Source organism: Neomonachus schauinslandi, chromosome 3 (assembly GCF_002201575.2).
Source record: "Neomonachus schauinslandi chromosome 3, ASM220157v2, whole genome shotgun sequence".
In the NCBI taxonomy this organism is placed as follows: Eukaryota; Metazoa; Chordata; class Mammalia; order Carnivora; family Phocidae; genus Neomonachus; species Neomonachus schauinslandi.
The window spans coordinates 69,423,363-69,436,651 of record NC_058405.1 but is presented as its reverse complement, the minus strand read 5'-3'; the positions used below and the strand labels follow the sequence as shown (position 1 = coordinate 69,436,651).

Below are 13,289 nucleotides of genomic sequence, written 5' to 3'. Positions count from 1 at the left end.
CTTCCCGCAAGACTACATATTCACGAAGGGGTTGCTGTTCAGCTTCTGCCCTCCCCTTTCAACAATTTGTCATGAGGTTGTGAGAATCAAATAATGCATATAAATAATTTCACATAGTGCCTAGAACACAGTAAGCTCTCAGCAAATGTTAGTTATTATTTTTAGGCATCTTTACATTTGAATAACAGATTATGCCATGATGTACAACGTACAATGCGTTTTCATGCACACATTTAAGCTGGGCACACATTTATTCCTATTTTCAGAGAAGGAAATTTGAACTTCAGAAGAGTAAAGTTGGCTGCCCAAATGTACAGAATTTTCCTGCAGCCAAATGGCAGTGACAAATGTCATTGGTTTGATTCAAAGTGACAGATAAACACTATTTATGCTGTGTTTCCTTATAATTTGTGGCAATTTATGAAGTAATGCACACACAATTCCACAATCTTCTGTGGTACCTGAAAAATATTTGTCATTTAGCATTTACCACTCGCTTTTCAGCATATGTCTGTACAGTGGAAGGTGGCTGGTTGTTTTGAGTAGCTAACTGAGAACTATAGTCTTAATTGCATATATTGCTTCAATAAACCACTTAATCTTATTTCTTTAATCTATTTTATTTTAATTGAGATGCAGTTCAGAGCACTGTGCATAGATGGAAGTTCATTCTTTAATACCTGCAGAGAAAACATTCCAGCCACTTCTGGTGAACTATTCCAAAGGCTAACCATCCACCTGTCAGCATATCCCTCCTTTTGGAAACCACTGTTTCCTGGGCTTCACTATAAAACCAGTTCTCCCTCTGCTGTCCTTGGTGATACTACAGGACAGCGAGTTCCTCACCTCTTCCTAACAACCATTTGTTTATCCTGCCACAGTTAAGAATGGGCAGTTTCTCCTAATGGATCTTTTTCTTCTGAATTTGGTTTGTGAATTTGAAATCACTTCCTTCTGACTCGTGTACCTGTACACAACAAAATTATTCAAAAGTACTAAGCTGATCCCATGTGAATCTGAAGCTCACCTTTATGGAAGTATTTTCCACTGGAAGTCATCTATAGAAGCTTATTCTCTAAAACATTCAGGACCATAGATAGGTATAAATATAATAAATAGAAATGATGAACTTAAGATGGGAAGATGACTTCAAGTGTTTTTTATAAATTAGCATTTTTTTGTTTGTTTTTTATAAACTAGTATTTTTAAACCATGGGCTGCAAAATGACTCAAGGCTGTTGTTTATAGAGTACTGTTTCCTCCCAAATGGGTGGGCTTTAGGCCCTTTTCCCCAGCTTTAACTCAAATTTTGTGTTATACTTAAAATTTGGGGGAAAAAAATACAGCTGCTGATTAAAACACAAAGTTTGTAAATTCCTGCCATAGACAGTCCTTAATTGGAAGCCCAGGGTAAAAGCTTCTACATTTTCCTTCAGCAACTGTGATCCCCACAAAAACTTTAGACTTTGTGGGCTAAGTCTAACCTGAAGAATCAGCTTAGATCTTCCTTCTCAGCAACTTCCTAGAACATCACTTGCTTTTGGAACAAGAAATATGTTTTCCCTGACTTGATATATATCTGCTCATTAATGAGCTTTATGCCTGGTTTACAGTGTCAAATTTGGACCAGTTAGTGTGCTTTATGCTTCAGAGAATAAGGAAGGTGTTTGCTTTTCAAGTTTTGAAATCATGTTTATTCAAAAACATAGGACTGTACCAGACTTGTTTAGATTAAGGGTTAGAAGTCCTGGGCTGGAATCCTAGACTTTGAGGAAGTTCCTACACGGTCTGGGTCCAAGGGTTTTCTTCCCTTCATTGAGGGTACTATCTGCCCCGTTTGTGGGGGCCCCCAATGACTCAGCCATTTTCTTCTCTGACATTGAACGCCTCCGGGCTGCTGAGTGCTGGAAATTCTATCTCCTCGGTGTCTTTGATCTGTCTCCCTTTCTCACTACTTCTCTGCCTTGGGCCAACCCCCCCCCCCCACCACCACCACCACCAACAACAACTTGTTGCCTAAGTCACTGCAGTGACCTCCTAGCTGGTCTCTGCCCCAACTCTAGTTGCTTCTCCAAGCCATCCTCCATATTCCTGCCTATTTTTTGTTTCAGATGTGAATCTAATCATGTTATTTCCCCTATATCTTTCAAGATACAGCTCATTTTTTTTTCTAATAATAATAGCTACCAGTTACTGAGTGTTTGCTACACACTCAGTGTGGTGGTACATGCTGCATGTGGGTCATCTTCATGAACCTCACAACAAGTTTATGAAATGCAAGTATAATTATTGTCCCCATTTCCCAAATGAGGCTCTGAGGCTTAGAGAGATTGACTAGCACAAGGTTACATAGCTAGTAAGTGACAGAGGCAAGACACTGAGCTGGACATTCTGATTCCAGAGCACACACCCTTAACCCCTTCCCTAATGTATTGCCTCCCTGGGTGGCCTGCAGACCCTTCACTGAGCTGCCCCTGCTTCCTTTCTAGCACCATTTCACTCCTTGCTCCTGCAAGCTCCCCAGCCAATAGACACAGCCCTACTGAACTCCATATCCGAAGGGGTGTGTGTCCAAATCTCAGGAGGTCTCAAAAATATTTGTTTCTTAAATAAATGAATAAAAGAACCTATAAAACATGATGTTAACTGATGGTTCATACCAATGTCATGATTTAATATTATTATGGTATTATAGGTTATACCACCAATACCCAAGTTGACTTGGGTTTTCTCAACCTTGACACTATTGACATTTTGGTCTAGATAATTCTTTGTTGTAGGGAGTTGTCCTGTGCATTTTAGGATGTTTAGCCACATCAGTAGGTTCTGCTTACTAGAGAGATGATGGAAGCACTCTCGGAGTTGTGACAATCAATAATGTCTCTAGACATTACCAAATATCCCTTGGTGAGGCAAAACCAATTGTGGACCATTAATCTAACCCTTAATTGCTCATTTTCACTGAACTTCTGGATAAGTCCCTTAGTTTCTCTGGTACTCAGTTTTCTTATCCTTAAAAGTGATAGGGTTTGATACTAATTTATTCTGTAGTCAACACTGTATTAAAAAGTATTCAGATATCGCTGAATGCCAGGTAATATTTTAGATTACATCCTGAAACGAAAAAAGGACGTTAGTGAAAAACTAGTGAAATCTGAATAAAATCTGTAGTTTAGTTAATAGCATTGCACCCAGGTTAATTCCTTAGCTCTGAGAAAAGTACCCTGGTTCTATAAGGTGTCAACATGAGGGTAGCTGAATGGGAAGAATAGACGAGAGGGTGACCCATTCTTGAGACATGAATAAAAGCAGAGAGCTCTATTAGTTCCATCACAAATCTAAAAGAAACATTAATAAACTAAATGCTTTTATTGTCTTTTACTCATTTCACAGGCTCTCTATTCATATGGACGATGAGCTGCGACATATTGCACAAAATTCTCTTCAGGGTTTACTTGTTGACTTCTCAGACTGGAGAGAAGATGTACTATTTGGCTTTACCAACTTCCTACTTCGGGAAGTCAATGACATGCATCACACGCTCCTTGATTCATCCCTGAAGTTACTGCTCCAGCTGCTCACCCAGTGGAAACTGGTCATACAAACTCAAGGAAAAGTCTATGAACAATCCAACAAGATCAGAAATTCAGAGGTGATTTTCACACTCTTCCCACCAATTTATATTTCCTAATATAGTATATGTGTAAATAAGTTGCAGCTTGGAGAACCTTTGGAGCTCTTACTTCCAGCTACCTAGGAAGTTTCTCCCTGGTGGTGGCCCTTAATTTTTCCAACTTGGGTAAATTGTGACCAAGAAACTCAGGGTTGATATACCATCAGGTTAGATTTGTTATCATTCACCAGGCCATTCAGAGAGTGGAAATTGCTTATTTCAGAGAATTATGATTATAAATCTCTAAGAGCAAATGACTGTAAGCATGGATATAGAGCCGGGTATGGATATGCCTATTGAGCTGGATATGGATATGTATATAAAAGTTAGCTGCCCACCAGTTGTTTTTTAATCCTAGCCTACAACATATTGGTTGCATTGTCCAATATCCATAGAGAAGAAAATGCAGTCTTATGGTTTCTTTATTCCTTCCCACCTCAGTCCTAAATGCTAAAAATGAATGACAACATTTTGAAGAGCAGGTTATGGAGAAGTTGTCAGAGGAGAACAAGGGCAGTGGTGAACTTGACATTGGCAATGAGCAGATGGAGACAGGGCCTGGCGAGGGAAGAGCACAGCTGAGATTCTGAGGAACATCGAGGCTCAGGGGAGTACAACAGCACTGGGGGAACAGCCAGGATCCCCGATCCTAGATCATTCCTGTTTCCCTGTGTTGTACACGTGCCAAAGGATGATAGGTAGAAAAACAAGGGTTATGTGAGCTTGTCAAAGGAAAACTGAAACGGATGTGGAATCTGCCCTGTTGTCTGGCTTGCTTTTGCTTTAGAGCTACTTCGTTGTGGCTTGGGAACTTTCAGAACCCACCTCATAAATGTTCACACACCTAGATTAGAATCGAACACAAGAAACTAGTAAGTACGTGTGGTTAGAAAGTAAATGTTTGAAAATTCAATTGAATGGTCTCCTCAAGTCTATAGTGCATCTGAGTCAAAACAAATGAGGCCACTTTGACTCAATTTATAGTGTCATCTCAAATGGTATATGGATGGAAGCTGGTTTGTTCTTATTAATATTAATAGCCTTTGAAAGTTCTCTCTTATCAGAGATAACAGATGGTTGATGGTATTCCAAAGTAACAATGGGTCGAAAGAAAAAAAGGGATCTATGATCTGTCATGAATAATAATGAATTTACAGTCCTGTCTGGTTATAAGTCATTCCAATTTAATATTATGAGATCACATGTACCAAAAGATGCACATATGAGTAGTTTCTTCTTCTTCAATTGTTATTTTTCTGAATATAGAATGTGTTCTTATTGCCCGACAGCTGATTGCAAATGGCTCCAGCCACAGAATTCAGTCGGAGCGGGGCCCCCACTGCAGCGTGCTTCACGCTGTGGAAGGCTTTGCTTTGGTTTTACTCTGCAGTTTCCAGGTGGCCACACGCAAACTGTCCGTTTTAATACTCAAGGAAATTCGAGCTTTATTTGTTGCCCTGGGTCAGCCTGAGGTATGGATTCTCCTTCTGAATTTTCTAATTCATTTCTTTCTTTTGAAGTTTAGATTAAAACCTGTGAATAATGCATTACGAGTTTATGTGCCTCCATGTCACACATGATGTCAAAAAATATGCACCATGGGTTTTTGATTATGAAAGAGCACTCTTGATCTCCACGAGATATGTCATATATTCTGAGAGCAATAGAAAAGACCATTCCTGATTCTCCAAGAGGTTGTCCGTGGTTAAGCAGTGAAGAATTTTAAGATTAAGTCATAAATCATTTTCCTTCATAATGTTCAGCATACGTCAAATTAAGATGACATTATTACATTTCTGTTAGAGAATGAACTTGAAAAAATAATGAGTTCCATTTTAAATGATCAAGGTATCAAACAGTCTGGCTAACTAAAATTTGTTTAATTTCAGTAATCTTAAAATTACAAGAAAATATGTCCTCTTGAGACAGGAGAAGTAAGCCAATTATTAAGCATGGTCGGCCAGCTAATGTCTGCGCTTGGTCAAGGGCTATATGCGCTTGTTCAGATGTTAAGGCTCATAACCTGCCAGCACAAGTGACCAAACCATAAGTTGCATAAGTTGATGAAAGAAGGACCAGCTTGTTATGTCACATACTTCAGAAAAATTCTACTTTCCATTTTCCTGTTTTAAATCCCTGAACTTGGTTTTCCGATCCACAAAATGGTCATTGTCTTTACCCAGTATTTTCAAATTCATCACAATCCTTTCTGTTCACTTTTCTTCAGATGGCTTGGTGATATATTTTAGGACATCTGTGGTATCTGGTAAATGGATATCCAAGACATGCTGTATTTTGGTAAACCTGCATTAAATCTCTAACTCTGATAGGAATGATAATCATTACATGGACGTGTCCGGCATCGTGCTGTGTGCTACACATAGTATCTCACTTAACCTTCACAATAACCTAAAAATTAGTAGTATTTTACCCACTGTACAGATACAGAGGCTGAGGTTTAGGGAGATTAAATGCCTTAACCAAAAGTCAACAGGGAGGACATGACACAGCCAGAACTGAAAGTTACATATATATGCCTCCAGAGCCCAATGTTCTTTTTAAAGTACAGTTGACCATAATTGTTATATTAGTTTCAAGTATAAAACCCATGCTCTTAATTACTATTCCAAGACTGTGTTAAGAACACTTCTCAGGCGCCTGGGTGGCTCAGTTGGTTAAGCGACTGCCTTCGGCTCAGGTCATGATCCCGGAGTCCTGGGATCGAGTCCCACATCGGGCTCCCGGCTCAGCGGGGAGCCTGCTTCTCCCTCTGACCCTATCCCCTCTCATGCTGTTTCTCTCTCTGTGTCAAATAAATAAATAAACAAAATCTTAAAAAAAAAAAAAAAAGAACACTTCTCATACGTTGCTCTCGTCTACCAGCCACAACTTTGTTTTCGTACAATTTTTTTTTTTTTAATTGAGGTGTCATTGACCTACAAGATTATACTAGTTTCGGGTGTACAACATAATGAACCTATATTTGTTTACACTGTGAAATGATCCCCACCATAAGTCCAGTTAACATCCATCACCATACAGAGTTACAGAATTGTTTTCTTGTGATGAGAACTTTTAAGATCTCTCTTAGCACCTTTCACATATGTTACACGGTATTATCACCGATAGTCACCATGTCGTACATTATATCCCCGTGACTTACTTATTTGGTAGCTGGAAGTTTTTACCTTTTGACTCCCTTCACACATTTCACCCACCCCACAACCACCAATCTGTTCTCTGTATCTATGAGCTTGTGTGGTTTTTTTTTCCCAGCCACAATTGTTTTGTAACCGTTCTCATTCATACATGAATAATGGTATTCCAAGACTTTCCTGTAAGGCTTCTAAAGTAGATAATTTTATAATTCTGAGCTTCTCTGTAATAAAGGGTGGCAAACATATACATATCCATATATGGATACACACACATGCAAACACCCACCCACCCACACACACACACACACACACACACATATATGTAATATGTACACTATTTGTGTAGAAGAATTTTCCATAAGATGCTCTCTCCCATACTCTGCAGTTTGCTTCTTTTACCAAATAGCTGTACACAACAAAGATACCACAGAGTGTGTGGTCAGTCTCCAGTGCATTTTCTTTGGAACTAAAATTCAATCGCAGTCAACAATTTATCAGTTATTTTAGCAGAGGAGTGACTCAAGCAAGTAGCCTTTTAGTGGTCCGGCAAGGCATATTCTTCTGGGGTTTCCATCCCTAAAATTTCATGACAACATGAACCCTCTGCTGGATGATGTATGGCACCGGTGTTTAGATCCTTGCATACATGTGCAACTTATTGAAATTCAAGTCCGTGTCTTTTCAGTACAACGTGAAGTTGGAGCTCTAACCATCTTCCACTGAAACTTGAAAGATTAAACTCAGAATCACAGGGAATTTTATCTACTACCTTTCACCATCTTGGCACTCACTTTTCTGTGACAAAACTCTTATCACTATCTTGCAAGCTGTTTTGCTTCATGTACCAAACAAATGCAGTGGGGTGGGTGGGAAGGATTCTTTTTCCCATGGAGAGTAATTGCGCACCCTTTTACAGGACGATGACAGGCCTATGATTGATGTCATGGATCAGCTAAGTTCGTCCATTCTCGAAAGTTTCATTCATGTAGCAGTTTCAGATTCGGTAAGTACTGATTCCTAATTGTTCTCAAGTGTAAGCTCCAGACCTATCTGAAAAAGAGAGACAAAGAAAAATGATGTGGAAGAATTCTGGGGTTTCGTGTCAGATAATAAACTGACACAACAGTACTTGTGAAAACAAGACAAGGTTTTCAGATACTAGCTTAGGAAACGTTCAGATAAAGTTCAAACAAAATTTGAACCTTAGGAGTATAGATATTTTACAAACAGCAATTTCAAGAAAAATTGCTCAAGATTCTTTAACTCTTTATTTATCATGCTCATATCATGCTCAACACCATTATGTAACTTATACGTGATGCTTTAGACAGTTTACAGTGTGCTTTCATATTTATTATCTTTTTTGACCCTCCTAGGTACTGAAACTCAAAAAATATTAAGGGGCAGGGCCATAGTCACACAGAGAAGTGTTAGGGCCCGGACTTGACCCTCGTTGGACTCCGAATCTAGGACACCTTTATCTGTCAGTCAAATACATTCTTCCCTTTTTAAAGAGCATATTGGCAACTTTCAATTTCCTGAACAAATTAAAGGGAAATTGATACTCATATTAATTATCTGATTTTTTAAAAAATCAGTCTAGTGCAGGAAGGGGACCGGGATTAATTTCAGCTCACTAGCTAAAAAGAGGCAGTGCAGATTGGGGACCGTTCACAGCATCCACATTGTTGATGCCTCTTGTATCTTCTTGTCAAATAACTATAAATGAACACAGACATATCTGACAAATAGCTATAAATGAATACAAGGCCTTTTCGTGGTCTCTTTCTGAGACTGAGCACAGATCCCTACCTTTAGTGGCCCTGTTCTTGCTTATGGTTGTAGTGCTAACGATCATTCCTCCAACTATTAAGCTGGGCCGGGCAGACTTTCACAGTGATATTGCATAACCCTACTTCTTTTAGAAATTCAGTTTGGGTTAACATGGAATGGAGGAGTCAAGTTTAATTGTCTTATAGCCATATTTTCTTTGCCTGCAGATGATATTCATGTGATTATGTTCTGTTTATCAGGATCAAAATCTTGAGCCAGGGGTTACTAGATCAGCAATACAGCACTTAGGAAGATACACAGAAAAGGGAGAAGTGGGATGTGCCCGCTTTGTACCAGGTGTTTCTACGTTCCTTATCTCACTTAGTTCACCTAAAGATTAGGTGAGATTAGCATTATAATTCCCAAGTCATAAATTAATATCTCCCAGACAGAGACTCTGGGATGGTCAGTACTCTTCCCAGGTCACAAGCTTTGGGTGGAGCCTGTGTTGGAACCTCCTCTCTGGTTCTGAAGCTCAGGCTGTGCCCCCCTAGAGCCCATTAACCACTGAGATCACTAGTGACACACCCATACCCAGGGGAACCTGTAAACCCAGCAGATCATAAGGATCATTTTAACTGCCCAACAGTCATAAAGGTAATTGTCTCTCCTGGTACCACTGCTGAATTATTTGAAACTTGGTCTTCTCTAAACTTTGATATTCTGGACTTAAAAGAGAATGACACATACAAACTTATATGAGGTATAGATCAAAAAAGTTTTAGAATGTAGTATTGTTTTGGCTTGATACCACAGGACAAGAATAAGTAGGTCCCTTACCTCAAAGATCATCCGTGAAATGCCCTTCATAAAAGGGATTGCATTTTGCCATCTCCCTAAGTCAAAGGGAAGGAAGTTTAGTCCAACTAAAGATAAACAAGATTGTGGCTTTTAAAAGCCCAGGATATTAGTTACAGGGATAAAAACACATTGATGAATCTCAGAAGGTAATAATAGCTTTTAAAGAATTTTAAACAGCAAATCCAGGGTCGAGTTTAATTTAACTAAGGCCGTATATTTTTCAACAAATATTTAATGAGCAGCTTCGGTGTCCTAATGCACAGTGCTGTGTGACGTTAAAACTGTACGAAATAGGACCCATGTCCCTAAACTCTGCCCTTCAGCTGCTTGCAGCCCAGCATAGGACACAGCAGTGGCTATAAACCGACATCCTATGTGGTAGGTGTGGGAAGGGTGTTTCAGATTCAAAGCCTGGCCCGTTGCAGAGGTGGTCAGGAAAAGCAGTATGGACAAAGGGGCTTTTAGGCTGAGCCCCAATGAGGACATGTAATTTACTGTTGAGCATTGATTCATTGCCTACTTCTTGCCCTGCAGGCAACATTACCGCTGACCCACAGTGTGGATCTGCAGTGGTTGGTGGAGTGGAACGCAGTCCTGGTCAATAGCCATTATGACGTGAAGAGCCCTTCCCATGTCTGGATATTCGCTCAGTCGGTCAAAGACCCCTGGGTTCTCTGCCTCTTCAGTTTCCTGCGGCAGGAGAACCTGCCCAAACACTGCCCCACAGCCCTCAGCTATGCCTGGCCATACGCCTTCACTCGGCTCCAGTCCGTCATGCCCCTGGTAGACCCCAAGTAAGGGAATTGTATGTCTTCCTCGGTGTTGTTGATCATTTGCCCTCTTACATTCTCCTTTTATCTAACAGATTGGCATATTATAATCCTCTCTAGTTTCTGTGTTTCCTAATACAGACTCCTAAACCTGGAGTAAAAACGGGTCAAAAGTTCTTTTTTTTTTTATTGTCCAGAGTTCGTGTTTTCTTTTCCTTAATAATCCCCAGTGTAGACTGTCAGACCCTTACTGGTGAAAACAGTCTTCAAGTTCTATTCAACTTCCCATCCAGTAGAGACATTCCCTGTCCAGATTGTTCTTAACAGCATAGACAAGCCTTGACAGACAGTTGTTCAACTCTATTTGAGCCCTTCCTAGGATCTTTATTTAATAAGTGATATTTAAAGTCCAGAACTTACTTTCACTCCTGTTTTCAAATCCGTATTTCTAGTAGCCCAATTAATGCCAAGAAAACCAGCACTGCCGGCAGTGGAGACAATTATGTTACCTTGTGGAGAAATTACCTTATTCTTTGTTTTGGAGTTGCAAAACCCAGTATCATGAGCCCGGGACACTTAAGAGCGTCCACTCCAGAAATCATGGCGACCACACCTGATGGTACAGTGAGCTACGATAACAAGGTGACGTGACATGCTTCAGAAGAATTATTCTGTAAGGTTTTTTTTTAGCTTGTTTGTCTAGAGTTCACAGTGCACATTGCACTGTGCCTGCCATCTGGAGTCTGTGGGATCAGATTTTCATCCTACACATTTCTAAATTCCATTGAGCGTTGATGTGCATAATTTATTATTCCTCCCTGACAAGTGGAGAACTGAAGATAAAGAGAAGTTAAGAAACTTGCTTAAACCATAGAGTGACTTATATTTATTAGCGCCCTGAGGTTTGGTTCCTGCCCTACAAACCACATTTCTCTCACTCTTCGCCAAGTATTTGCCCTTAAACCATGCCTTGATTAAATGATCTTGTTAAGAATGGTTTTGTTGACTTAATTGGTTTTTTTTTTAAAAAGAAGATTTATGATAAAAATATTCTTTAGAATTTGTGTCCCAGGTGAAAAATCCATTCATTGCGCCGTTTTGAAATTGATGTCTGTCTGTGGGTTTTTTTTTTTTTCTTTCTTTCTTTCTGAAATGATGGCAGTGCTTTGGGATGTGGTTTAGTACTTTGAAACTGTTATAATGGAATCATCATTTGATTAAAGGAAGCATCAGTTACCATGTTACCTCTTTTTCACTTTTAATCAACTTGTTTCAGGCCATAGGTACCCCATCGGTGGGAGTTCTGTTAAAGCAACTGGTGCCTTTGATGAGACTAGAGGGCATTGAGATCACAGAGTCCTTAGTTTTAGGATTTGGAAGAACAAATTCCCTTGTTTTCAGGTACGGTCATCTCAATGAGGTCTTCTAAATTCATTCCTGCTGCTGCTCTCATTAATTTTTAGTTCCTGTTTTTAACTTGAGTTTGAGTTTGTGTTTGCGTGTTGGCATGTGCCTGGGGAGTTTATAGGCTTTGCGCCATTTCCTTTGTGTCCACTTGGCTTGACGTGCATGGAGCAAGCATCCTCGTGACTGCCTTCGCTTGTCCCCTGTGGTCCTTGCAGCTTTGATTTGACGTCTCAGATTTTATCTCATGTGCGCAAGCTTCTTTTAGAGAACCATAAGTGAAGATAATTCAGTGTCCATCGCCAGTGAGCCAGACTGTTCAGAGGCTTTGCTGTCAGAACAATGAGGTCTGCTCATCGGCCGTTTATAAATGCAACAGGCTCTCACAGCTTAAGCATTGACAGAACCCTTTCAGGAGTATTCTGTTACACTGGCCCATCTCTTTAGAAGGTGCTTTAGCTGCCTTAATAGAACCATCATGTCTCACTTTCTGGATTCCTTACTCATTTCACACCTTTAATCAAATAACCATTCCATCTGAGACAGTGTCAAAGCCTTTTGAAAGAGCCATCATAAAGTCTTAGCTCGGGCTGCCTCCGGTGACTTCAGCAAAGCAATGAGCGCCTATAAGCACAATTAAAATCCTGACTTTTTTTACATAGATAGAAAGGGAAAGTTCCAAGCATCTGCGAGAAACCCTATTTGAAAAAGAAAAATTAATGAGACATTTTAGAGGCCATTGAAAAAAAATCCGTTACATTATTCACATATACAGTCAGATTTTATTCTTAAAAAAAATAGTGAGTTCTGATACTTGAGTGACAGCTAACCAGTGTTTTACTCCTTACTACTTAAGTAGTTAAGACAAAGAATCATGTAGAAATACTACAGGAAAATAAGAAAAACAATTCCTGGAATTACCTAACATTCTTTCCCAAAGAGCCTAAGAACCTAACATTCTTTCCCAGGGACATGTGCTCTTGTACATCTTACCCCCTCAATATTCCTCAGGGTGGCTAAGATTATATAATTTATCAGCCATGTGGGTCTGGAAAACATAATGTCTCTGGGCCTCAGTTCCCTCACCTGTAAAATTGTTACAATAAATAAAAATAAAACGTATCTAATAAAAAAGAAAAATTATTATAATTTTAGAATCAATCTTACAGAGTGACTGAGAGGATTAAATGTAAAAATGTATGAAAAAAATTAAAAAATAAAAAATGTATGCAGTAAATATTCAGCAAATGGTTGCTGTTGGAGGAGATCATTAATACTATTTCCATTTCTTTGATGAAGAAATGCTGGCATCTGTGTTAGAGAAATCTGAAATGGAATGCAGGTTTTCTGTCTCTCGGCACAGAATGCCATGAAGTGTACCTTCCTAACTTCAGATTTCCCTGGAGGATGATGTCTAATAGCACAAAACATCCAGCCAGAATATTGCAAGGTGCTCAGGCATAAAATACTTGGCAGCAGGCTAGAGCTCATAATTTTGTTGTCTTGACATAGCAGTTCATAAATTATTTCCCAAAGAAGACAAATAATTAGATTCACAGATAGAAAGCTGAGAACTGGAGGTAATGGGAACAAGTGAAAGATAGATAGATAGATAGATAGATAGATAGATAGATAGATAGATAGATAGAT

At 39.4% G+C, this 13,289-nt stretch overlaps 1 protein-coding gene across 1 annotated transcript in view; it reads left to right on the top strand.

Annotated features, from left to right (window-relative positions):
* FRY (FRY microtubule binding protein) overlaps positions 1–13,289 on the top strand; it is a 259,681-nt gene that overhangs the window by 136,343 nt on the left and 110,049 nt on the right. The window contains exons 18-23 of the mRNA XM_044913570.1: positions 3,394–3,652; positions 4,963–5,145; positions 7,748–7,834; positions 10,000–10,259; positions 10,688–10,877; positions 11,512–11,636. Of these exons, the coding sequence (XP_044769505.1) occupies positions 3,394–3,652; positions 4,963–5,145; positions 7,748–7,834; positions 10,000–10,259; positions 10,688–10,877; positions 11,512–11,636 (1,104 nt within the window). The remainder of the gene's footprint in view (positions 1–3,393; positions 3,653–4,962; positions 5,146–7,747; positions 7,835–9,999; positions 10,260–10,687; positions 10,878–11,511; positions 11,637–13,289) is intronic.